Source organism: Sceloporus occidentalis, unplaced genomic scaffold, assembly GCF_023333645.1.
Source record: "Sceloporus occidentalis isolate IW3139 unplaced genomic scaffold, rSceOcc1.0.p SCAF_35, whole genome shotgun sequence".
Taxonomy (NCBI): domain Eukaryota; kingdom Metazoa; phylum Chordata; class Lepidosauria; order Squamata; family Phrynosomatidae; genus Sceloporus; species Sceloporus occidentalis.
In genome coordinates this window covers 3,890,070-3,917,967 of record NW_028317015.1, presented here as the reverse complement: position 1 = coordinate 3,917,967, position 27,898 = coordinate 3,890,070, and the positions used below count along the sequence as shown (strand labels likewise).

Here is a 27,898-nt window from a genome sequence, read left to right as displayed (position 1 = left end):
TTTTGATGAGCTGGGTTTTGGACTCAAATCCAAAGCTAGTTCGCCCAACTGTAGTATTTCTTATGGCAGAAATTGTGCAGTTCTAGGAAAAAAGGTTGGAGCAATCACTATGTAAGTAAAAGTTAATGCTGGTGACATAAAGTTTAGAACAGCCCTTAGAATTATTTCTTTTATTGGGAGGGACTATCGTTTGCTTTCCTTTTCTTGTCAGCTCCTTTATATGAAGGTCTAGATGCTGCTCTTTGATCCATACTAGCTTCTTCATCAGAATCATCACTGGACATCATTATGGCATATTTTGTATCAAGAGTACGTTGCACATGATCTAACTTGTCATTGACCATATTGAAGGAGTTCTCCAAAACACGTTCATTGTTTTTTGACATCTTTTCAGTAAATATTCTAGAATCTCGCATCTCAGTTAAGTTATTTTTCAGAAGACGATTCATTTTCTTCTGGAGGCCAAGAGTTTCAGAAATAGCGCTCTGTATACTTTGCAAGATCTTATTGTTATCACTTTCTTTGGAAATTAGTAGATCTAACCTAGCATTCAGGTTTTTGATGTACCATCTTTGTTTAAGTTCAGCATCATTTTCAGAATCCTCAGTCGAAGAATCTTGTCCACAAACTAAGTGGCAATTGCAATGAAAAAGAACCAAACAAATAATATTTTTTATTACTTTTATAGTGAAGTTAACACTTGTATTATATATAAACCTGTTTGAAGACTCAAGTGAGCCGACGAAGCAGGAAAGGCCTGTTAGTTACTGGTTAAACGAGAACAAAAACCAGAACAATGTGCATGATCACACCTGCGGCAGCTACATACCTGACTAGTGAATCTGACATTACCTAGCTAGTCTTGGCTTGACAATTTTATAATATTTTTCCAGTCTCCTTTCTTTCTAACACCACCACAACTCAAATGTGTGTGTATATATATATATATATATATATAAAGTCCAAAATTAACAATTGCACTCCAAATGCCAAGTTTCTGCCCGGTGCCAAAAAGCTGTAGCAGTAAATAATATAAAGTCCATGAAGTCCATAAAGTCCGTGCCGGTAACTATTTTTGGACTTTATATATATATATATATATATATAGATATATACAGTATATCTATATATATATATATATATATATATATATATATATACACATAAATCCATTCTCACCCCGATGGGTAAGGGTTCTGAGCAGTATCTTAGCTGTTTCTAGCACAGCACTCTTCTGGACAGGGTGTTCTGATCTAACTCCTGGAATCTGTTGGAGTCATTCTCCCAGTACCTGCTTGTCTGTCTGAATTTGGAAGTCCCACAAGACTTTAGCTCTTTAATTCTCCACAACCTTCTGTGGAATCTCCCATTTGGACTTGGGAGGGTTTAGCACATACTCTGTGCAGATGTACACAATGCCAGCTACTTGGTTGTGGTGTTCACCTTCCATTATAGAATTTTTGCCACATGCAGCCCCTTGGAACAGGACTGGATTTCCCCAATATTATATATTATAATGCCTGGTTTTGTCACCAATATTTATTTATCAATGAAGAATAATATATGATATGATGGAAAAACGATAAAAAATAACTTGCCCACAAATTACAGGTTTGGCTTGTAGCATAAATGGTCTTAATCACCTAAACTCTACTCAGGAACAGGGGAAAATGTCTGCTGCAGTCCCTGTAATAGACTACAGTAGCCACTACAGCTTCTCCAATCCTCCCCACAACAGTACATTATCTGCGCTAAAATAAACTATTCATTAACTTGCAGTATGGTAGGTGATGGTAAATTAAAATGGCGTCAATAAACATACCGTATTGGCTCGGATATAGGCCGCACCCTAAAAGTTTGGTGCTTTTTTAAAGAAAAAGTTTTGTAATAGATATGCTGCCACTCTGTCCCCCCCACCCCCGAGATATGCTGCCACTCTGCCCCCCCGAGATATGCTGCCACTCTGCCCTCCCCCCCCGAGATATGCTGCCACTCTGTCCCCCCCGAGATATGCTGCCACTCTGTCCTCCCCCCCTCGAGATATGCTGCCACTCTGTCCTCCCCCCCTCGAGATATGCTGCCACTCTGCCCCCCCCCAACTTACCAGAGTAGACTCCCAGGTGTCTTGCGGGGCCGGAGGGGGACATCTACGCAATACGCGTATATAACTCGCGTATTGCGTAGATTGCGTTGTATACGCGTATTGCGTAGATGTCCCCCGCCGGCTCCGCAAAACACCCGGGAGTCTGCTCTGGTAAGTCTTGGGGGCAGAGGTAAAACGCATCGTGCGGACGTTCACCGGCTGCAGCGATGCGCGTAAACAACCTCCGCTGCCAGCATGTCTGCACGATGTGCTTTAACAATCTCCCTTGCCGGGACTCCCCTCGTGGGAATTCCCACCGTGGAAAGTGCCGGCAGGGGGGGCTGTCTGAGCGTATCAGAGAGTAGGATGCAGGTCCCCTGCACCGCTGCGGGGGATCTGAATCCTAATCCTGCTGCCTTCCCGGCACCCGGAACTGCATGTCCCGGGTGTCGGGCGCTAGACCCCGAATATAGGCTGCACCCCCACTTTAAAGACTTAAAGTGGGAGGAAAAAAGTGCGGCCTATATTCGGACCAATATGGTATATATATATATATATAATGCTTGTCTCTTCCCCTTGTAATTGCTAAGTGACCAGAGTGAAAAGTAAGGAAAATCAGGTTGCTGGAGCCATCAATCACAGCCATAACCATCAATGAGACGACCCCCTTTAGTTTGGCTACTTTTTCTATCAGTTATTGACATGTACCCTCCTGTACACAGTGCCTCCCACTTTACCTAATGAATCAGCGCCAAAACGCCTTGTAATGCCGGCTACAAGTGGCAATGAATGGATGAATCATGACAAATTTTTGGCACTTTTGCAGTTAGTTTTTGTCAGTTTCTTAGGGTATCGTCCTCGTTTTTGTTGATTCGTACAAACACAGGAAACAGGCAATTTCCGTTAAAAATAAAGTTTGTACGAAAATGAATGCACAAGTGTAACCGATAGCAGCCACTAGGAGAGTAAATGAGCGGCAATTGTTTAGTGAAACACCACTTCTTTGACTTTTGAAGGACATCAGGGATGGACTCTTTCATTCAAAGATTCCTTAAATAGCCCTAAGATCTAATTACTGTATTCATTTTGTACTTAATTAGCCAATAAACTGTAAAATGAGGCATACAATTTTGCCATGTTAGCCATGAAAGAAAACTAGCAAATTTGGTTGCTTACCAGATTTCCACATTTGTGTAAAACCAAAAAAAAGTCAAATGTTTCGATGTATTTGTTTGCTGACCCCTCAAAACCCAATATGTCACTTTTTATACTTCAGCCATCAGTAACAAAAACAATGATACCATTGCACCGGTTTTGAGAGGACATTTTGGTGTAAACTTTGGTTCTCCATTGTGTTGCACTTCTTATATTTAGTTCTTAAAGTTTTGAAGCTTTCACAGTTTTATTGGCTCCATTTTTTACACCATCAACAACTATTAACTAATTAACTCATCATATTGTAACTTACAGGGCCGGCCCAAGACAAAATGCCGCCTGGGGCGAAGTTTAAAATGCCCCCCCCCATTATCTACCTTTCCTCTCCCTCCGTCCCTGCCGCCCCCTCATTATCTACCCTTCCTCTCCCTCCCTCCCTATTATCCAGCCCCCCCCCTTGTACTTACCTTTCAGCAGTCCTGAGGCGAGTCTCCCTGTTCGGTCTCGGTGCCGGCTTGTAATGCTGAGCGCCGGAAATTACGCCATCTTCCGGTGCTCAGCATTACGAACCAGCACCGGAGAGAGAGAGGGCCGGATACTGACAACTTGGTAAGCGAAAACCACTCTGCGCCCCTCTCTCTTTCTTCCGCTTAAAAAAAAAAAAATAAATAAAAAAGGGGGCTTGGGGCTGCAAAGAGTGCCGCCCCTTCAAAAGTGCCGCCTGGTGCAGTTGCCCCACTCGGCTCCATTGTCGGGCCGGCCCTGCTAACTTAACACCACTGTCCTCTTTTAAAGATAATTTAATTTACTAATTGTTAAAATGCCCCTTTAGAGAATTGTTAAACACTTTATCTTAAAATTGCATATTTGTTCATTTCTATTCTAATTGTTCAACACCTAGTAAAATACTTTATAAAGAATAAATCACTTATAATAATAATAATAACAACTCAAGGACTGAATCATTTTAGACTTTTGGTTCTAACCATAATTTCTATCCCTCACATTTAGGTTACCCACGCAAATTACATATTATTTTAGTTGCACACTTGCTAAATAAAGTGCATTCACTTAGCCTGTAGAATAAATGATATAAGTCATATTAGGCATGTGCAGCCTTCTTCATCCTTTTATTATATATAATATGGTATTGTTTCTGCTGCTGAATTCACAGCATGTTTGCTATTTTAGTGGATGGGTGGTCTTTTTGTTTTGCTTTGTTTTTCTTAATTTCCATGTTTTATTATGAAGATGGATTGCTACAAAACCTTCATTATATGAATAACTGGTTGATGAGCCACATGGCAATGCGGTCAAATATGGAGTAACGTCGAATCACCATACCTGGGAACTCTCCGGATTTGACCCGGAGATTGCTGGGTGAGCGCTGCTCCGGGTCGTGGGATCGGCGTCTTGACACGCCCCGCTCCCTGCCCATTTTTCCTTTAAATGGGGGTGTTTCCCACTGCCGTCAGCGGGAACGCCCCCGACGTCAGCGGGAACTCCCCAGACGTCAGTGTGCAGTCCTGGCCGCGTCCCGCAAGGGAAGGTTCCGGGTAGTCGGAGCCCAGAAGTTCCAAGGTATGCGAATCATATGTGAAAAAAGTAAATAAAATAACACATAATAGTGCAATATGTATGGTATTGATTTGGACACTCGTATGTGTTTTGGGCTACAAGGCAGGCGAGAGTGCACCCAACAACCAGGCATCTTGGTGTTAATCTGAGTCGGGTCAATGTACTATAGATCATAGCTAGGTGGCTGCAATGGGACCGATTTCGATGGAAATTTGGTTGGTATGTTGGATACACAATCCTTTTCAGGACAATGAGAGCAGATTTGGAGTGGCTGCGTTTCAAGTATCCTGGTTTGGTTGTAGTTTGGTCTGAGGTTGTGAGACAGATTCCATGGTGCAGTGCGAAGTAAGTATTTATTACTAGGTATGGATTGTTATTATAAATTAAATGTAAAATAAAGTAAAATAATTTAATACATTCATTTATGTGTCTTTATTCATATGATTGGGGTCCTTAGACAATCCACCAGTCATGTAAAATACATAGAGCAGCACAGCATGAAGTAAAATTACCCAATGGAATCACTCAGGAAGCAGCCGTTACTGGAGTATGCTGGCTCGCAGTAATCTGAGCAAGCAGCAATACTATAGCCCAAAGAGTACACAATGAAGGTCTTGGGACCAACAAATAAAACTTCTCAATGTGTTTCACCTAGTAAAGATCCTGGCTTCATCAGGAGAAATTGGTTTATGTGAGTCACATTGCTGGGTTTTAAATGCTATATCATCTTGGTGGTTTAAGCAGCTCAAAAAGAATTGGGGCGCAGGTACATATAAAGGGAAGAAAAAATAACACAATATAGTGTAGATGTATATTCAATGTGAATGGAAGATAGTGTATTGCACTCACAAGTGAAGAATGTGATTCTGACCCATCAGCATGGAGTATAAGAAATTCTTTAATATTCTTCGTAAAATCTAAAAAAACAAACAAAAATGGTGCAATAACTTCAGATAAAACGCAAGTTTGCTGGTAGAAATGCACTCACAATTTTGTTCATGCACAAAGGTGCATATGCAGGCGTTAATATAAAGTCCGCCAAAAAGCAGAAAGTAGTAAAAGTCCACATGGATCCCTCTCTCGGCGCGTTTCGCCCCTTGGGCTTCCTCAGGAGATCAAACGGTGAGTATATCAGTGATCGGTAAGTTTGTTTTTTTAGAATTTACGAAGAATATTAAAGAATTTCTTATACTCCATGCTGATGGGTCAGAATCACATTCTTCACTTGTGAGTGCAATACATCACCTTTCATTCACATTGAATATACATCTACACTATATTGTGTTATTTTTTCTTCCCTTTATATGTACCTGCGCCCCAATTCTTTTTGGTTTGTCATATTTTCTACACTTTGAGGAAGAAGTGTCGTTTGGGCAGCTGCGGTCCATTGGGGAAGTATTTATTTATCTATTTTACGTACTTTCACTATAGTAGCACGTATTATTAGGTTTTTCACGGTGGTATATATTAAGCAGCTGTTATTATTATCTTTTGCTTCTATACCACTAATAGTTTACGCGGGGTATATATATTTTAGTATATACAGTATATCCAAAAGGTATGACAGGGCTAGAACTGACAGACTAAGAAGAACCAATACAATAATTAAAATAATATGCACACCTGTATTAATGGAGGCATCTAATTCTGCAACTACTTGAAGCAGAATTCACCAAAAAATGCACCAAGGAGAGTACCCTAATATCAAATGTTTCTGCTGTAAATATAATTACAGTTCATTGCCGGTCACCTCCTAGGTTGTTGGAATAGGGTTAAGAAAGTAGAATGCATTAGACACGCGAAAGTTCTCATGCACACTGACAGGGGCCAGAGTTATCAGTCCGACCTACTTTGGCTTTCTTACGTTAAGTTTCTCTCTTCTGATGGTCTCGTTTCAGAAGTCCTTGCTACAGGGAGAAGGTAGCATCACGATTAACACCTGTACTAGGGGAATGATTCCAGTGGCTACTCGGGCTGAGCAATTCATGGATATAAAAGGAGTCATGTATAAAATTGTATAATTTTGTAAAATAATGTACCGTTTTAGTTCATTTATTTTATGTTTCTTCTTCCTTCTATTTATGAACATGATATGGTTTTTCTCAGTTCCATTGCCTATAATGTCAAACATAATGGAAGGAATAGTTTTATTTTGTCTAGTAATAGAATGACCAGTCTGTTTTATAATACAAGACAGATTTTTTGGAGGTGTCTGCTATATAGTCTGTTACCTTGTAACATGGCTACTATCTTTCTTGTTGATGAAAATCACACTAATAAGTAGCTACTAACTAAACTAACCAACAAACTAAATGATTAAACAAAAAAGACATGGTATAAAATATTTTTATTGTTGCAAGAGACAGTTGTTAAATTTGATGCAAGATATATTGTTTGTTTAAGGGAAAGCCATAAGAAACATGAAGGAATTGATACTTTTTCGAGAATTCCTTAACATGTAGTTAACATCTACTGCAGATATTGTGCAAATCTTGGGGGAGCTTTCTCGATGCCTACCACTTTAATCCTCCTGGGATCCCAAACACAATCCTCCTCTAATCCACTTTTAACCATGCCACAGTAAGCAGGCACCCAGGCTGTATCATAGCCATGGTCATGCCAAGTCTTCTGCAAAGGATGGTTCTGATAGTCTATCTTCTTAACTTTACCTACATTCACTCTGAGTTTTAAAATAACCTGATCACTTTTATCGTCTAAAGGGTAACGTGCTGCTTTCTCTTGATCTCTGCTAATATAGACTCCTCTTCCTAACATGCCATCATTTGATTGCTTAAATCCATAATTGATTATTTGTTGAGCCGCCTTCGCAGTTGTGCCGTGATACATAACATAGATCTTTCCATCCACTGGTTGGTTATCGGCACGGAGAAACACTTCATGAAAGTTTGGCAAACTCTCCTCCCGCCAAATGTCTTCAACATTGAATCCAAAAAAATATGCAGCCATAGTCTCTAGAACAAAAAACATATTTATTTACATAATAACCTCACTGGATTACATGCATTTAAATTACCGTATTTGTATAAAGACGCTTTTTTTCTTCAATGTCAAAACATTACACAAATTTGAACAAACTACAACTTGCCAAATGGGGATCCCTACCATAGCCCGCAGCAAGGATTACAATAACATTAATGCTCTCGGTGCCGGTATTGTCAGGGAATCTAGTTTCACAATTGGACAGAAAGTGATGCATGGAACAGCTCGATGTCAGCAAACAAGCCAGATGAATAGGGTATTTTGCACGTAATATGGAAAGGAAATCTCTCATGGTTGAGTATCTAGACAGTTACCTACTGTTATCATATATTAATACCTGGGAACTTCCCCGGGTAGAGGACACCTGAAGCTCTCCCTTTCTGGGGATGTAGCTTTGTGTGGAGGAGGGGCTAGATGGAGGCAGGGTGGAGCTAGCTATGCATAGAGGCAGGGCTAGCTACAAAAAAGGGTGTGGCTATCCACAGATAGCCTTACATTAATTGGGAGTGGGAGGGGAATTGGGCAGGGGCCAAACGCCACCCCTCTACCTGCAGACAGAGAAAGTATAGCGTCACCCAGAGACTCCAAGTCAAACCCGAGTTCCCAGATTTGCACATAATTATCAGTTGTTTATTTAGTTAATGTTGCATCCCTTTAGAAAATGAACTGGTGTTATACATACCTAGGATTTGCTTCACAAATATTAGTATTAGAAATTGTTTTCTTGATTACTTGTCAATATCCTTTTCTCTTCACAAGATAAACCAAGATGTGATAACATTCCCAAAAAGAAAAACAAAAGTTTACTGCTTTATTTGTTATACAACAACACAAATATGGTATAAAATCTCTAAACACTACTAAATCATCAAGTGATTTTATTTCATATTCAACAAAATAAAAAAATCATATATTAAAATCTTATTTTATATATATATATATATATATATATATATATAAACAGTGACTGTAACCATCAAAGCAAGTATAGACCTCATGCAAGATACATATTAATATTTAAAAGCATGCACACAGTAGAAATAGCAATGCATAAAATATAAATAAAATGCAATAACATGTGAAGTGATTGCAGCCAGTTTAGTAGATAGAAAATCTATGGAAGCAAGCAAAGGGTTAATAGATGAAGATCGCAAGCAGCAGAGTTCTTTGGCAAAAGTTAACCCAGCCAATCATTCCAATATCACCATCATCCTTTAAGAAACGGTGTGTATAACCAAAACGGATTTAATGCGCAAAAACCATGAGGCTACTCACTGGATGGCAAAGTTAAACAGGCACATCAATATCCAAAATGCAGAGGTGCCTGTGGGATATTTACTTAGTAGTGGAAATCAGAAGAGATCTCGCTCATTGGAATATTCTATGTTGTGAAATACTTTGATTTCTATTTTTTTGTAACTTTTTTATGTATTCCTCATAGAGCATGTAGAATTTGTGCTGTTTAACATTGTTATACTATTATGATGTTCTGCGTACTCACCCTGGGACGACTCAAACACGAATGCTTAACATATGTAATCCAGGCGCCTATTTATAAATCTTGCACCTTGTTTCACTTTCACTTCTTCAAGAATTATATGTTTATATGTATTTTGAAGAAAAAAAAATCCATCTTTTACCAGCACATACTACCCACCAAGAAAGAATTATCAAAACAACTAACTATTTCCTCAAATCAGTGCCACAACTACCATGCAGACACTCTAGACAGATTCTTATGTTGCTTGACTGTTGAGGGACATCTCCACAATGCTTTCTCCTATATTTTATAAAGCAAGTATGTTCTGGCGGTAGGTGCAAGAGACATAGTCCTCCTAGGCTGCAATCATACCCCAACACTTCAGATGTCCAAAGTGGAACATCTTCAACGGAGGGCATGGTAAAGGCTTGGCGGGTGGCATGGGTAGATGTGGGGCTGGGGGAGAGGAACATCTACCCACCTTAACCTTATGATGCATTGAAGCAGAACATTGCAATATAATGTGATATTGCGGTGCTCTGCTGTAGTACATTACTAGGTAGCCACATGGGAGGTGCGATTGAGGACTCTACTTCAAAAGTGCAGACTGATTAATTTATAGCTCACTGTGTGGTTAGAAGGACTTATCTACCCTCTCTTACAGTCCATGATCTCCACTGTTCACAAACGTGGGACAGTGGGGCAGCTTCACAGAACAGTGGACCAAATATCAGGACTGTCCATTTTAAAACAGGACTCTGGGGTGGCATTCACTAGAGACCATCGGGCCACTAGAGATAAAAGGTTATTAATATCCATGCAATATTAGAATGTAATGTTTTTTTTCAGAATGGCTGTTTGAATTTCTTTATAACATTCTAGCTTAGTATCTTGGCACTGACATACGTGGAAACATTTAGTGTGTGGTTTCCCAGAGGAGAATATAACTCACTCTGGAATGTGCGTTTTTATCTATAAAAATTGTCTGTAGTAGATATTCAGAATGTAGACACTCAGAATGTAACTTAAACAAATTTTTTTTTTTCGTGCTCTTAGAATTCCCCTTTTTCAACTAGTTGGCTAAACATGTGAGTTTGCAACACCAAACACAAGTTAAGCAAAAGTCCAACAATGCAGGACAGACACGTGTATATGAGTTATAAAAAGCAGTAAACTCACAAATGTTTTAACCCGCCAGTTGAAAATATGAGTTGGAACTTAGTTGCAAGTCTCTCCCACTCCCTCTCTGTACAAATAAATACAAATGGCAAATGCCTCATGCTCACCAGGATGAAATTGACTAAAAGCCCATTTTGTATCCTATGCCCCCCATCTCCATCCCTCCCATATGTAGGGGTTTAAACTGAAGTCAAGCATCTGATGGCTTAATCACTGATTTAGAACCGTCTGATAGCTTGACTTCAGTGGATTTAACTGGAGAGATGTCTTCTCCTTCAGTGACCAATGTGGTACAGAACAGTTGGGTCCTTACGTGATTATCTGCGCAGCGTGGAAGTGTGCGCAATTATGGTTTCAGGTTTTTCCGCTTGCAGTCTCTGGGGTAAGCAGCATTCAATTACCCGGTGGCACACTGATGGGAATGACATGTCCCATTCATTTTCAATGTGTGGCCAAGTCAGGAAATCATTGAGATCTGTGCTGGAAGAGCTCAGATTTGTGCTCCTTTAATTATCCATGATGGCCACAGGATCCGTCCGACAGCTAACAGAACTCCTCTGTGGTGTCGACACATGTAAATCCCTTACAATGAGGCAAGCGTCTAGTCTGAGCCCTCTTACATGTTTACATTACATGTTTTTGTTAGCAAGAAGACGGGGATGACCTCCTCTGCATCAGCATGGAGATTTCCTGCTAATGCAAGATGCCAGTGTTAAATGTGTTAAGGGCCAGGTTTGCAGGGACAGAACATTATTGCCTTCAAGAGGATAATATATTTGATTAAGCCAATGAATTAACCATCTTCACCAAATCTGCAATTATTGCAGCTAAGTCTAAATCTTGTTAAAAGAAAAAATCATTGGTGTTCGCGAAATCCAGGAAATGTTTGTATATTTTAAAAGTGAAGTACTGCCCTTAAATGTGAGTTTCGTTTTACTGCTATTTCCTCTCAGAATAGGCTGTTTCCCATAATAAACTTTGAAGTTCAGTTTCACGAGGCACACTTAATGCTTTTTGTTATTGTCATTTTTCATATGTATCGATAGCTGATTGAGCACTTCTTATAAACACACCTGTCTGGGGTTAACCTCCAGTCTCCAGCTAAAGTGCTGTTTTACCTGGGGCTTTGGCTCCTGGCCACTGCTTGCCTAGGTTCTACCCAATACTGCCTATTCCCCATCCACTGCCACTCACCCCACTCCACTTAATGCTTCCTCTCACCCTCCAAAGTCTGACTGCAGCCATTGCTGCCCCTACTCAGTACTAGCCACATCACCAGAATTATAGGCTTAGATGCAAAGAGGACCTAAAGCAACTGTTTTTGGGTCCATGTTAGGTGAGGTTATGTTGGCCACAAACCTCGGAGCTTTAGGCATGAATATTCACGTTTGTGATTTTAATGTGAAAGTCACGAACATGTTATTTGATGTTATAATCCTTCAGCTGTGTTTCATTTCTTGAGTATCTGCACGTTTATGGCCAGATATATATAAAAGCAGATCTTTCTCACAATTTCCTGGTTACACCTCGCCGCTTTAAAGTTCAATGGGTTTCACCCTGCCTCTTGTACAAAGATCAATCATGCATTGTATGAAAAGCAAGAAGGTAGAAAAATCACATCACTAGCATGGGCAGCCTGTCCTTTAGCAGTAAGAAGCAAAAGTGTGATGCAAAAGTGCAGTCGGGCACATCCCTGTGTTTATTAGCCACGGGCATTAAAGCCCCCGGGACCTAACTTCTGTTATGAGCTGGTCGAGCTCAACTCAAATGTGACTCAAATGAGCTGGCTCTGGCAACTCTACAAAATAACATGACACAAGCTGGCCTTAATATATCATGGGAAAGGCCTTATTTTCATTGGGTATAGTAGAGGGAGTATTTAATTTTAACAGTTCTCATCTTCACTCTACCTCTCTCCCTTGTTTCCCTCCATACCCTTAGTTATTTGGTGCCCTCCTCATCCACTATTAGCCCATTGCACGGTGGGAAAGTTACCTTTCACAAATCACCTGTTCACAATATAGGATGTAAAACGCAGAGGTTTGCCCTAAAGGAGACACAGTAATTATAAAGTTATGTCTGCCTAATTCCTGACAACTCACGTATTTGCCTTAAGGGTTGTCATATTTGATGTTCTCACCCCATAAGCATTTGGATGAGACTCATGGGACAAATACCACAACAGAAACTGAAAAATAAAAGTAGCAGAAACTTTGATGACTATGTGGAAGAGTGTGAACCAAAATTGTAGGGCAAATGTGTTGTTTTGGTTACTACGTTACCAAATACCACGTAGTTATGGATGCCTTAGGTTGCTTTTTTGAAGAAAATACATACATATGTTTTGTTGTATTAGTCTGCCAGTTACAACCTACTGAACAGGCCAAGTCTTGTGTGTTTGCTTAAAACATCCTTAATGAAATATGTTTAGTCTTTTTAACAATGTGGTCCTGTGTGGCTCAAGCATGTGTGCTATGCTGTAGATGTGTGATACCTGTTGATACCATGCAGAACCAGCCCTTCTATTAACTGGTATGTGCTAATTATAACCGGTTTATGTGTATTTTGATTTTAACAAAGTTTACCAAACTGAGCCGTTCATAAACAACAGGCCAAGTATAGATTACGATGGTCTGTTAGGTATGGCAGGTAGATCATATTCACCGGGTATCCAATGTTTATTGAATAATGCAATGTGATGTACAGCTCTTGTCAGTTTTAACCCTCCATCCATGGGGTGTTGGAAGGTGTTCAGTGACCCCTCTGTTCTTACAATAGGTCTTTGGAAGTTGGAACTCCCACCTATTGTATTTTTTGAATTATTTATTTGTTTTATTATATGTTAAGGAATTTTACCATACTGGCTTACATTTTGGACTTAATTTAAGTTTTTTGTTTTGTTTTTTTTTAACATAAAAGGCAAGTCCCATGGAAACAATATACATATTTCCTTGAGTATAAAATCCAGTGCTGTGTACTGGAAAGGGTCAGCGTTGACAAAAATGTTGTTTTATCTCATTTTTGTTCCAATAAAATCTCTTTATCTGCAGGCCTCACCTCAAGTCCTCCATTTGATATTTTGGATGACTTTCCTGTTCACGTACCATAGTGGGCTGATTCTTTATGGAAATGTTCAGGAATTCTATTCTATCACAGACTTTCATTAATTAGAGTGTTTTGATGGGTGATTAACACTGAGCCAGTCTATTGCTTACCACAGGCAGAATGCTAATTGTTTTGGGTGTTTGTCAAGAAGATTGAGTTAAGATAACAGAACTAGAACATTATTCAAAAACTAGAGCTGTTTGTTAAACAAAAAAAATGCACAAAGCTACGGAAAACCTCCTTTTAATCTTATACTAGTGTTTAAAATACCATGACAATTCCCCTTTAGCACAACTCCCCTGTCAAATAGCATCAACATGATTTGGTATCAAGTCTGTGGTCTACTATAAGTAAATTCACACATTCAACTTGGACCAGGTGTGTGCCTTGCAAACTCAAACTGACTGCCAACTCACCAGCAGTTGAATCTTCCCACGTTAGTAATTTTTGACAGGATAGTATGCAACATAATGTGAATTCAGTGGAAATATTGCCATCTTGAAAGTCAAGGTACCATGATGCAGATAGTTTACTGATCATTATCATTTTTGCCAGCGCCTGTCATGTTGTGCATGTTGTGAAATTGCGTGACGGGACCTTTAAACACAATCAGTAGATAGGAGAACCAGAAATCACTTAATCAACAGTTTCTGTTTCGCGGTTATTACATCCTAAGATATGAAACGAAACTTGCATCTTATTTATGTTTCAAAATGCTAGACACAGAGATTTGTTTCATTCATATTTTGTGAAAATAATTAATATCCACAAAATAGAGTCTCTTGCGGTGTTTACTGTATATCAGATTGTTAGCTTCATGTTGCCTTCTATTACTTAATCAGATAAACAAATTCAATATTTTAATTACCACGAAAGATATATTTACTGTTTTTTTTGCATTTACACTTCCCTGTTAATGTTTCCCCTATTTTTTTTTCTTTTTGTTTAATATGGTCTCCAACCAACACCCTGTCTCTGAATTTGTACTTTAGTTGTTTTCCTTCTTCTCTCACCTCCACCACATCAAAGCCCACCATATTATGACCTACATATCCAGGGTTTTGATAAGACTCTTTTTGCAACTTTTGGAAAGAGTCACATTCCCGGGTTGTTCGCCTTCAAAAGAAGATCAAGTTGCTGAATGGTAAAGAGCACCAGGATATTATGCCACTCCGCTCTGTGAAACAACAAACATGAAACAAGCTGTAGATTTAGCTGCAGATTTAGGGGGAAACAATTGAAAAAGAGAGGAGTGAAACCATTAGGGGACGCCATTGAAAGATAAAAATAATTTAAGAACATGTGAAAAGAAGACCAAAAAGAAAAAATAACTAGTGGTGAGAGAGGGAGAGATGGAAAAGATTGGTAGTGCAATCCATTTATAAAATATTGGTAAGGGAAGGTAAAAATGAGAGACTGGGAGAAAGATGGGTGTACAAAAAAACTACATAAATGAGTCCAAGCAAGAGCAATAAAAGGAGAGACTATGGTGGCAGAGAGGTGGAACAAACTGGAATAGAGAGAGTGGGGTTTAGACATAGTAGGAAAGAAAAAGAAAACAGAGCAATTGTAGCATTAGAAAAAGTCTGAGGTATAATCAGGAAAATGTATATGACGTGATCAGAAAATGTGTTCCGAGCATTATAGTCACACTTCTTGTATGGAGGGGCATCCATAATTTCCTGCACTCAGACAAACTGACAAACTCTTTCTTACCCCTGCAATGTTCCCTAAAGCAGCACATGAAAGACCCTATTTTACTGCCTCCATTTCGGCAAACCTGACATTTTCATTGAACTTCTATCCATATGTCCGTCATGATGCTCTACCTTGAGTAATTCCTAAAACTTCAATACGGTTTTGTTTGACACTATGGCACATACCTCCCCTGTTCAATGCATATCGTGGTATAGTAATAACACATGTCCATGTTTCTGTTTGTAAAACTTTCATGGGATTTCTTCAATGTAGTACCCCAGTATCAAACCCTTCTTTATTAAATGCCTCTTATTGAGGTAGGTATTGAGCCAGGTAGACTCAGCTCACTTAATGATTTGTACTACTTTGGACTGCTCTCTATGGATATGAACTTCCTTGCCCCCAAAAAACATCTTAAGCAGAGAACCCATGCTCAAGCTCCATGCGTCATGTACTGGCGGTAAATGTTAATCATTCACTGATATTCTATCTCCAATGTACACAGGGTAGGTAAATGATTACTTTTAGGCCAGTGTTTGATGTTGTGGAAGACATGGACTTTTGGGGCCTCTGTGGAAGACTAAGTTAAGAGGCTGTGTTGCCTTACAAACTCCATTTTGTCTTTCTGTGTACTAACTTTTGTTGGAATGTGTGCATTGTGATCTTTGAGGTTTTGCTCAGCCTTACGAATCCAGCCAATGATTTTTGGCTCATAGTCTAAAAACATCCCACTATACTGCTAGCAACTATTTCGGAAATAATTGGTTCTCTACTGAAACCAGATGTTTGTTATCACTCCTGTGTGATGTTAAGTAATATATTTTTAGTTATTGGTTAAAAGTAGTAAAAAATGTTAATCATATTGAAATGACTTGTGTGCACTCATAATAAACTTACTACAATATCATTGTACATTGTGGCTTAAATGTCTAAGTTTCAACAATTCATAGCACTGACGTGAGGGGGCAGGAAGATAGCCTATTGGGGCTATAACATGAATTTGTGTGTGTGTTTGACTTGCAATTCCACATATAGCCACCAGTGTCAACTATAATAAAGACTTTTGTTGGTTTTCTATGTATTGCTATTCTGTAAATGTGTTGTCGTCAGAGCTGGATACATACACATTGACTGTATTGTTTTGGCTGCGTTATAATTGTGCCACTTGGATGGATATATAGATATAGGGGCAGAATTAAGCAAAATAGCTTGTTGTGATGAGTGCAGTTCGCTCTACACTTAGTCCTTCCCCAATGCTTCCAGATTTTATGGATCCTGTTGTCTATATCTTTAGGTGTCCAGCTCTACCAATATATAATTAAGTCAATAATATGACCATGTAGTAACAGAAAAGAGTAGTTGTACTTGGATGCCTGTGTACCTATATGGCAGAAACTGGTAAGCCTGTGCTTGGATTTGAGATGGTTTCTATATTATTGTCGTGCAGAATGGTTCTGTTGAGGCAATACAGTACCAAGCATATATATGCAAATCAAACTGTGACATACCGTGTGCCTTTTTCTGCATGTCACTGCCAAGATGTTTTACACCCTTTGACGTGTGATTGTTGTTGGACATGCCCATATTGGCATTTTGCTTAATAATGCAAAACATATTGTCACTCTACTGTCTCAGCAATTTAATGTGGGAGCTCTCAAAATGTGCACATTATCGGGAGTTACATGCCTGAATTTCCCTCATGCATTCCACTTCTGTTGACGTCATTACTGACATCACCTGGGTATCCCCTGACAGTCACACGGACCAGAGCCTCTTGATAACTGTGTTCAGAGACAGAACAATCGTTGCAGGCTCTGTGACAGGCTAACACAGCAGCCACCAAGAGTACTAAAAGAGATAAAACAGAAATTCCTTCTTATATAAAAATAATAATTGTAAACAGCTCTTTATGAGCACCCTGCACTTTGGTAGCACAGAGAAAACCCCTCTAGTGATGTCATCATGACATCACAAGGGTTCCCCCTTTTTCCAAAGAAAAAGTATTGGATCTCTATCTGTAGTGTACTGCTGCAGTGCAAACTCTCCCTCAAAAAAAGAAATAGGGGTGTTTTGTGCAGTTGCACATTTGCTGCATAAGGAATCCAAGAGACATAGCAATACATTTGTAAAAAAAAAAAAAGATTAGCTGCATGAAAAGTGCCAAAATGACCACTGAGTTGTCTTATATCCATAAATATATTGTTTTATAGGGGTGATTTGAATTTAGGGGCTGCAAAAGGGTCCCAAATAGGACATGGGCACTGTAAAACAAACTGTGAAAATTCCAAGTTTGCAAAACAATATGTAACATAACCAAAGCATGTCGAATCTATGCATGCAGAGCTATACTGTACTCGGAGGATGTTGCTGAACACAAATTGGTGTTTTTTCTACAGTTTGATATACACTGGGCAAAAAATTAAAAGCAACATTGCAAAATATTACAATATAGAAAACATGCACACCTTTTAATATTTGCCTTATAACTGCCAAAATAAATGCATATTTATATATCTACAGCATACAGTTACATGAATATATTTTGGGTATGTATTTCTCATTTGCACTAGCTGAGTAAAATATATAAAAGGTAAACTATAATAAATAATTTCCAAAATAATCATTTTTTAACATATGAACATATGAAAATAATATATATTTTCTGTGGGTAAACTAAATGAGTACAAGAGAAATTACAGTTGAAGACTATAGCAGAAATGCTGAAAATGCGATTGCCCGCAAGTGTAAAAAATGAATTTGTCCTGAATGGGTTACAATCTAGTATTTAGCAAAATAAATTCTAAAATATATTAACAAGGGTATAACACAGGAAAATATGTTCTATTTAAGATGCATACACTGTATAATCTAATTTATCCAGATGTAAGAAAAGTGTATAACTGGAAATAGTTATGCAGTGCTATAGTATAAGCACATACTAATGGAAAAGATTTTAGGATAATCTCTTCAGATACTATAGGTGAAATACCAGAGACCATCGGAAAACACATATTTCACAATATATATTTACATAATTTTATGGTTGGGGGTCACCACAACATGAGGAACTGTTTTAAAGGGTCGCAGCATTAGGAAGGTTGAGAAACACTGCTTTAAAGGGTAACGTGCTGCTTTGTCTTGATCTCTGCTAATATAGACTCCTCTTCCTAACATGCCATCATTTGATTTCTTAAATCCATATTTGATGATTTGTTCAGCTGCTGTCGTAGTTGTGCCGTGATACATAGCATAGATCTTTCCATCTGTTGGCTGGTTATCGCTGAAGAGACACATTTCATGGAAACCTGGCAAGGTCTCCTCCTGCCAAAAGTTGGTAGTTCCACCAAGTGAAAATGCCATAGTTCTTAGGGGGAAAAAAACAGGGGCAAATCATGTTGAGGCACATCAAGAAGTTGATTACAAAACACCTACTACGTTAGTACAGAACACCTACTTAATGACTAAGTTAAGAAAATGTATATCAACGTCTTTATTTTGAATAAAATAACAGTGTGTTCTGACTAGTTTGTGTTGCATTCCTATTCTGTTGTGCGATCTGTTTGGTTACGGGCAATAAAATAGATTATGTTGTGTGTGATGATGCCTGCTGGTTCAGACTTTTTAGAAACTTGGATGGGTTTGCCTCATGGGCTGATTAGTAGAGCAGAAAGTTAAAAAGATGTTAAAGAAATAAAGATGAAAGTAGCATCAATTAAAAGTAAATAAAATTGGAACCAGTCTTTTCATCTAGAATTATCAAGCCATGAAAGCAACTCTAAAAATCATTAGAAAGGATATACAATTTTCCAACATCTTAGGTTTCACTCTTCTATGGTTTATTAAACACATTTCCAGTGGTTTCTACATCATAGGAAGCTGAATATTCCAGGTACTCACATGCTCTCTACTCCCATAGAAATGTGTAATATGACGTGATGCTCTTCCTTTTATAAACCTTTCACTGTCTTTTAGTTTCATTTATGCAATATCTGTTATTGTCAGGGTCCACTCTCTGCTGCCTGAACCATGGCTGAATTATACTTCAGGCTAATACATCTGCTACCACTAGTGGCCACCCTCCTCCCTCTGGAGCAGGGGTGGGCAATTAATTTTCCCATGGGGCCACATGAGAAATTGGAATGGTTTTAGAGGGCCAGACCAACATACGAGAGGGCACAGAGAGCTGCCCCAAGAAGAGAGCTTAAAAAGTGAATATTATTAGCATTATTATTATTGTAATTACAATGCAAAGGGAAAAGTCCTGACACTTACCAATGACGAGCGTGGAACGATTGTCCTGGCACTCCCCAAGGTCCGCAACGAGCATCCTGGCACTCAGAAGTTACAGTGGCATCACTTACTCAGCATCGGGAAGCAGTGAAACTACAAACTCCGAAGCCTTGTCCATTTTGTTAACTTATGTGCTGTTTAATAAAGTTATTCAAGCCTACGTCATTGGTAGAGGTGCTTGAATAAGTAAGGCCTGAATAACTATTAGCACAGCACAGAAGTGAACAAAATGAACAAGGCTTCGGAGTGCATAGTTTCGCTGCTTCCCGTTGCTGACACCGGACTCATTGGTGAGTCACCAGGACACTCTTTGCGGGCCGGTCCGAGCTATTCAGCGGGCCGGATGTGGCCCGCGGGCCGTGCTTTGCCCAGGTCTGCTCTGGAGTGATCTGAACCTGATTATCAGGTACAGCTGCGCCTCATGAATTGAGTGAAGCCCTGCCTTTAAAAGACCGGCCCTGCCCTTCAGTCAGGGCCTCGGCATTGTAGTTGTAGGACTGCCTTTGCTCTGAGCCGCTACCCGTGCCCGTGCCCGTGCCCGTGCCTGAACCCGTGCCTGTGCCTGAACCCGTGCCTGTGCCTGAACCCGTGCCTGTGCCTGAACCCGTGCCTGAGCCCGTTCCTGTACCCGTGCCTGAGCCGGTACTCGTGCATGATCCAGTACCCGAGTGTTAGTTCGTACCCGTGCATGAACCTGTACACGTGCCTGGCCCGGTAGTACTCCGTTCCCGTCCGCCCTGCCAGTGGGCCTCGCCTGTACCTGAACCTGCCTGTGGGCTTACCTGCCAGTGGGCTTACCTGCCAGTGGGCCTGCACCCGAGCCTGTACCTGTACCTGCACCCGAGCCTGTACCTGTACCTGCACCCGAGCCTGTACCTGTGCCTGCACCTGCCTGTGGGCTTACCTGCCAGTGGGCCCGCACCCGAGCCTGTACCTGTGCCTGAACCTGCCTGTGGGCTTACCTGCCAGTGGGCCCGCACCCGAGCCTGTACCTGCACCTGCACCTGCACCCGAGCCTGTACCTGCCTCAGCTCCCGTCTCTCTGCCTCAGCTCCCGAGCCTGTACCTTCCTCTGCTCCCGTCTCTCTGCCTCAGCTCCCGTCCTTTCCAGTTCTGCTACTCTGCCTGTGCCTATCTCTCTGTCACCATGCATAAAGGAGTACAGACAGAGTCCCCCGTATCCCCTGCACATGGATTCCTACCAGACCTGCTCGCCCGGGTCCTGACAGTTATCTCCAGAAAAAAAATAAGTACTTTGACTGCTTCTTATACTGCGAAAGAGTTATTGAAATATGAATAACAGAAACAAATACATTTAATTAAGAAGAATTCAAGACTAATATTGCAATTAAAACAAAAATAAATAAATAATGGATTCTGCTGTGTATGCAATGCCCTCAAGTCTATCATAACCTTATTTACAGATTAGATATAAACCATGGACTATGTCATAGACATGTCTACAAAAATGTAAGAACAGTCAAGCAGATGCATTGGCAGTGATGACGTCAAGCAGAGTTAAGTCACTTTGATGACCTACTACCTTTTGGGAACAGGTCTGCAGCTGCTGGATGTTTTCATCCTCCATACATACCTGACCTCAGGATGTATGGGGTATTAATAAACGCATGGGACAAACCTTGTTGGATCTCGGAGTAAGTGGTAAATAAAAAGCCAACTTGACACCATCCACCGGTAGCGTTTCTTTTATAAAATCACCACTATCACAAACAAACAAATTTGGAACGTTATGTGACAAACAAGGAACACATATGCTTCAATAACAAATCCATTACTAAAGGCTGACAATGTGTTTCTATCTCCTTGCTTAAACTGCAAAAAGGATAATGCCGCAAAACATTAAATACTTTTACAAACAAAAATAGAGAGGAAAAGTTAAAACGAAAAAAAACAATCTGTCTGCAACCCACATTCTTGACGCACTGTTTAATGTGTCATCCCGAGGAGCGATATATCTGGGAGCGATATATCTTTCCTTTATCTCGTTCTTTTTCTTGTCTTCCTTCCTTTAAAGCAGCACTTCAATAAGGCATTTCTGTGAAAGAACATACTATTGATTGAAATTGTGAAAGCATTAGGGTCTCTAAACGAGATATATTCAAAAAGATTGAATTTAATGACCTGAGATAACTTTACCTCTTGTGATTGCATGTTACCACTCCCATAGGCTGCAATACAGAAATGATTATTACTATTATTTATTGTTTTATATAGCGCCTTCAAATTCCGTAGCGCTGTACAATGGGTAACAAGTAGTATGTAACATAACAAATTGACTAACAGAGACAACAGGCGAGGAGGGCTCTGCTCGAACGAGCTTACAGTCTAGAGTATGAGATAACGAACCCTGGCAACTGATTTCAATTAGTAGAAACTTAAACTTGTGAGGTGCAGTTCTGAGATGTAAGTTTCATTTTTATAAAACTGCCTGTCTGTATGTCTGTGAGCTCTGATGGCCTGCTGTCAGCCAGCTGCCCACCAGGCATTTGCCCAGTGGGCCAAATGGCCAGTCCATGCCTGGACATAGCGATCCTAAACAACTACTTTCATGAAACTAAGTACCACTACTTTATGAATTTCTTACTGGCCTAATTGGAAAGATTGCTGCAGCTGTTGACTACATTAACTAAGCAGATACTGGAGTTCTTACCTAGCACAGGTCTCAGATTCCTGCCTAAAACCTAGTGTTTTTAGTATATTTTTGGGTTAATCCCTATATAAAAGGACGAGGACCGGTGTCAAGGAATTGTATAATGTATTTTTTCATACTTGTGTATCGCTAAGTGTTATTAACATAACAATCTTCCCTACTTACTGTTGTGGTGCCCTGCACATTGTGTGAGGTAACTTTATTTTCAAAATTCAAATAAAACCTTAATCTTGATTTAAGGCTGAAGATCTTTGGAGCCTTAGCCTCAGAAATCTTGCGCTATTAAGGTATAAACAGGAAAAAGAAAAAATGTTGGTGCGCTAAGCTAAGGTATAGTCAGTGTCTGTGAGGAGATTTTTACGACATGGAAGAACCTCTAGCAAATTGAATTTCTAATATTTACATGTTGAAATGGTTATGTGAAAATATAATAAAAGATTTAGGAGAATAAAATAAATTAATAAAATGTGCCCATGTTTGTAGTAAGAATGTGGTAAGAACCATGTTTGTCTATATGATACTGAAAACTGAAAACGGTAGTTACCCATCCAGCACAAATAATCCACCCCACAGCCTTTACAATGACAGCTGGTCTATTTAAAACAAGGGATAGAAGAATGAGGGCAAGCATTAGCCCACTCTTGGCAGAGCCGCCATCAAGAGTACAGTCTGGTCTCTCTGCGCTTTTCAATGGCCCCTAATAAACACAATCTGTTATCTGTTCCTGCCATTCCATTGGTGAAGGAGTCGGACCTACAGTGCTAATATGAAAAAATCTATTTAAAAAATCAAATTTAGTTTTTTTATTTTCTTAGAATTTCCTCTACATAGTAGGTGCCACTGATGAATAATGACCCAATTTATGTTCGGCAACATCCCCTGAGTACATACCCCATGTCTGAAAGTACTTTTAACGCAGTTTTTTTTTTTTTTAGGATGTACCAGGACATCTATATGATATTTAAAGGGTTAAGGATTAGCTGGTAAGTGAAAGGTTTATTTACTCAAGTCATACAGACCATTTTGATTTTCTCTTACACTGCAAGGTGTCACTGATCTACTTGTTTCTGTGAAACGTTAGCAGGATACACACCAGCTGCTGAAGTACATATTCCCCTCCTGATTTGTGTTGTATACTTTCTCTCTGGATCTCTGGATTGCACACATAGGACTTGCTCAGCACCCAGACTGTATCCACAGGACTTTCTCCTCTTTCTCATTACCCCCCTTTGTCTCATCTCTCCAGTTTTCTTTTTAGCTCTCTTCCTCTTTCTTTTTCTCTCCCCTTTTTCACTATCTGTCTTTCTTGCCATCTCGTCCTTCTTCCCGTACCTATCCCCTTCTTCTTTACTTCACCCTTTTCTTTATCTTCCCTTTTAATGTTCATCTGCCTTGCTCTCACGTTATGTCTTCTCCTCGTTCCCTATCTTTTTAATGTATCTCTATACCTTTTCTCCTCCTATCTCCTTGTCCCCATATCTCCTCGTCCTACTCATTATTTCTCCCCTTTCTTTCCACTTATTTCCCTTCTTCTCCCTCCTGTGTATCCTCTATTCTCTCTATCGCTTTCCTTTCTTCTAATCATTCTCTCTCCTATATTTTTTTTCTCTTTATCTCTCCCTTTCTCACTAATCCACTTTAATCAATAATTTACCTTGCTGATTTCTTGTGCTGGGAGCACAAGGCCTCTGTCTCACTGCTCCGTTACGGTGCACGCAGCTTCACTGTTGAGCGCATGGATGCGCAGCATCGATTGCCTGCCCCGTTAGGGAGCAGAGAGACAGAAGCCTTGCGCCCTCACCCATTGCAGTCCTCCTCTGCGGTGGACAGGACCTCTCGCCGCTGCCCCTGCTCCTCCACGAACAGGCAGTTCTGTGCAGAGGATATGAACCTACAGATTGGCGCTCTAGGCCAGCACCTAACTTGCCTAAAGATACCGCCAGCCCTGTGCCCATCTGTGACATGAGGCAGCCTTAAAATCTGGACACGGGGCCCAGCCTTTAACGCTGTACTGTCCCAAGATATCTAATGGCGCCCCTGACTCTGTGTTTTCCATGCTGCCGCTGTGGTATGCATCCAGTTTCTGGTATATCTGTGCCTAGTTTTGTGTTTCTCTGTTCCTCTGTTTCTTTACGACATGCTACAAGCAAGCACCTTGGTTCTTTTTTCTGGTTTTAGAGTTGATGTTATGTTTATTCGTTTAGGCTAGTGTTAGGACATGCCTAATGTGAAGTACCATGATGTAGTGGCAAACTTACATCTTATGGCCATATGATAAACTGAACTTTCGCATGTTTTCATTAGTGTCTCAGTCTTTGTCTTGTTTTGTGCCTGCATTTATCCCCATCCTCTGCTCCAGTTTTCTATCCCTGGATCTGCCTACACACCTGTACCATCAGACCAGGCTTGAAGAGGGATCCTACAGAAATGGCTTATAGTCCTCCTCTACTGCTTAACAGCATCCTCAGCCAACGAGTAGTTTGTAAGTTCACAAGATCAGGGCTCTTTTCTGCTGAGAACTAAAACGAAAGTACATTTGCACACCAAATACGAGAAAAAGGCATCTAGGGAATATGCAGGGTTAATATAGGATTCAGGAAGCAGTCTGGTGATGTCACAAGCAGCTAATAACATGCAAAAATGCTGTTTTAGGGGCAGAAACGGCACAGGCAGCTTGTTTGGGGGTAGAGATGACACAGGCAGGCTGTTTGTGGGACCTGACAAGCTGCTTGGGGCAAAGTGGGCAGATACATGCTGCTTGGGGACAAAGGTGGCACATGTTGCTTGTCAAGTGGTGTGTGGACACAAGAGCTCACCAAGATCAAATACATGGGGCTGATGTCCAAATATTTCCAGGCTGCTCTTCATTCCTAGTCTGGCCGTGTCGCTAACTAAAACTAAGTAAAGTGCCAACCTCTTTGGCCATTAACCATTTGTTTGGCTGGTATGATGAACGCAACATGTTTTGTCACCTGCAACAGAGTTCAACTAAATAGTCAACTAAACAGTCAGGTCCAAAAAAAATATCTTTGATGGGCTTTTTGGGTTGATTCTACAATCCACTCATTAGGTTGACAAAAACGCATCATCTGGCAAAAAACAGGCTCATAAAATGTTCTTTCTGGCTTTATTTGCATTAAACAAGCATTCGAGAAGAAAAAAAAAATTTTTTTTTTTTACCAATTGCCAAGTTGAAGGCAGACTTTTCAGAGTTATGTCTATGGGGATATCCAACAGTCTCCTCAAGCAGATCACATCAAAACACATTGAATTTCGGCCAATATTCAATCTTGTAGAATATCCATTAATTAGGTAAAGTCCCATTAATGTTTTCTTTTGCCCTGTGTATTTCTATTAAGCACCATTCAGTTCTCAATTAATTCTTCTAGAAGGGGCAAGATATGATCAGGTGCTTTGAAAATACCTATTACTTTAATTCTGTCAGGATCCCATATGCAGTCTTCCTGTAATCCGCTACCAGTCATACCACAGTGTGGCGGCACCCATGCTGTATCGTATCCATGATCATGCCAAGTCTTTTGCATTGGGTGACCTTGAAAATCAATCTTTTTCACTCTGCCCACTCTCACTTTGAGCTTTAAGATAACCTGGTCGCTTTGATCATTTAAAGGGTAACGTGCGGCTTTGTCTTCATCTCTGCTAATATACACTCCTCTTCCTAACATGCCATCTTCTGATTGTTTAAATCCATGCTTGAGTATTTGTATTGCAGAGTCAACATCTGTACCGTGATACATAGTGTAGAAAGGCAAGCAAGGCTTATATGTTTGAGAAGGAGTTTGAACTCCTTTTAATATTTGCCCATTTGGTAATAATTGAAAATAGTTAAAGGCCATTTTCACTGGGGGGGAAAAAAAAAATTTAAGTTTACAATGATGAAATGTATACAATATGCAGTATATTTTAACCATTTCAATCAGCTTCTTGTAATGTTCAAAGATAAAATACATATTTATGGTATATATAAACACACACTGATCAGCCATAACATTATGAACACCTGCCTAACATTTGCCATCGAAACAGCCCTGACCTATCGAGGCATGGACTTCACTAGACCTCTGATTTTGTGCTGTGGTATCCGGCACCAAGATGTTAGCAGCAGGTCATTTAAGTCCTGTAAGTTGCGAGGTGCGGCCTCCATGGATGCATCCTGGTGCCAAGTGTTCTCCATGTAGGCGACGCACATGCACCCAGCCATCCACGTGATATAAGAGAAAATGTGATTCATCAGATCAGCCCACCTTCTTCCATTGCTCCATGATCTAGTTCTCATGCTCACGTGCCTGTTCTAGGTGCATTCGTCAGTGGACAGGGGTCAGCATGGGCTCCCTGACTGGTCTGCGGCTATGCAGCCCCATACGCAACAAACTGCGATGCACTGTGTGTTCTGACTCCTTTCTTTCAGAACCAGCATTACGCGTTTCAGCAATTTGAGCTACAGTAGCATGTCAGACCATGTGGATTGTCTGGATTTGACTATGCGGCCAGTCCTCACCCCACGCTTGCCCATTTTTCCTGCTTGTACCACAACTTTGAAGACGAAACGTTCACAGTGTTATACACTTCACCAGTCAGTGGTCATAATGTTATGGCTGGTAGGTGTATATAAACAGAATAGTGACAGCGTTCTTTGGAATTGTGACAGGGGGTGTATATGGCTCCAGAAATATTGTAAAGTAAAACTGCAACAGTGTTTATTTCATTCTGGATTCGGTGGTGGAGCATTTGGTGAGTAAGGTGGGCCAAGAGTTCCAGCGCTCCGATTTCACTCAGCTGTATCTCATAGTTAGGAGGGAAGGGATTAAGTACTCTACCTTCACTCAGGGCTGGCGCAAGGATTTTTGCCCCCTAGGCAAAACATCATTTTGCCGCCCCTGGCTCCACCCCCACAAGCCCCTCTCCCTTTGCTACACCCACTGTGCTGACTCATTGACTCGCTTCCACTCCTCCCCATAGTGACCGGGAGCCGCGGCCGCGGTTCTAATGAATGACCGCGGCTGTGCAACTGCCGGTGCCCCCTCCAAGTAGGCTCCCTAGGTGGGCTCCTACTTTGCCTATAGGTGGCGCCGGCCCTGCCTGCACTCATGTAGAAAGATTTTTTTTTGTTCCCTGACAAGAGGGGGCAAACACCCTGAACTTGCAGTTGGTGACTATCTTGGCAATAGAATTGTTTAGCGACTACTGATTATTTTTGCGCACGAAAGTGGGGGGGGGGGGAAGGGTAAGCTTCTGATTTGAAGAAACATCTGTTTATAAAGTCTCTGCACCCTAAAGGACTGTATGTTTAAGGTAATCCTGGGACAATAGCAAAAAGGTAATCTTGTCACATATATAAATTGAATGCGTTATGTTTCAGAAGTTAATGTCAGAGATACACTTCCCAGAGGAAGCCACTATACAGTTTGTTTGCAGATCCCTTTCTCTCCCCCCCCCCCTCAGATTTTTAAAACCCATTAAAGTATAGATAACAGACAATAGATGTCACCTTCTATCCCCAGTGAAGATAGTGTCACTGGCAGCTCTGCGAGTGTCAAAACACAATGCTGGGGAGAACATCATTGGCAGTAATTATTCTCCTGTGTCCTAGACACTTCAGAATGAAATCAGGAACACAGGATTGAACCATAGGTGGTAC

The 27,898-nt window shown here is 40.4% G+C and overlaps 1 protein-coding gene across 1 annotated transcript; it reads right to left on the bottom strand.

The window, feature by feature from the left end:
* Positions 1–170: 170 nt before the first annotated feature.
* On the bottom strand, positions 171–25,997 carry LOC149297982 (uncharacterized). Its single transcript, XM_089487847.1, has 5 exons — positions 25,664–25,997; positions 10,732–10,742; positions 7,334–7,735; positions 5,688–5,733; positions 171–628 (listed from the first exon to the last, which is right to left on the bottom strand). Exons 1-5 carry the CDS (start codon positions 25,995–25,997, stop codon positions 171–173), a joined length of 1,251 nt encoding a protein of 416 aa, XP_089343973.1.
* Positions 25,998–27,898: the final 1,901 nt, after the last annotated feature.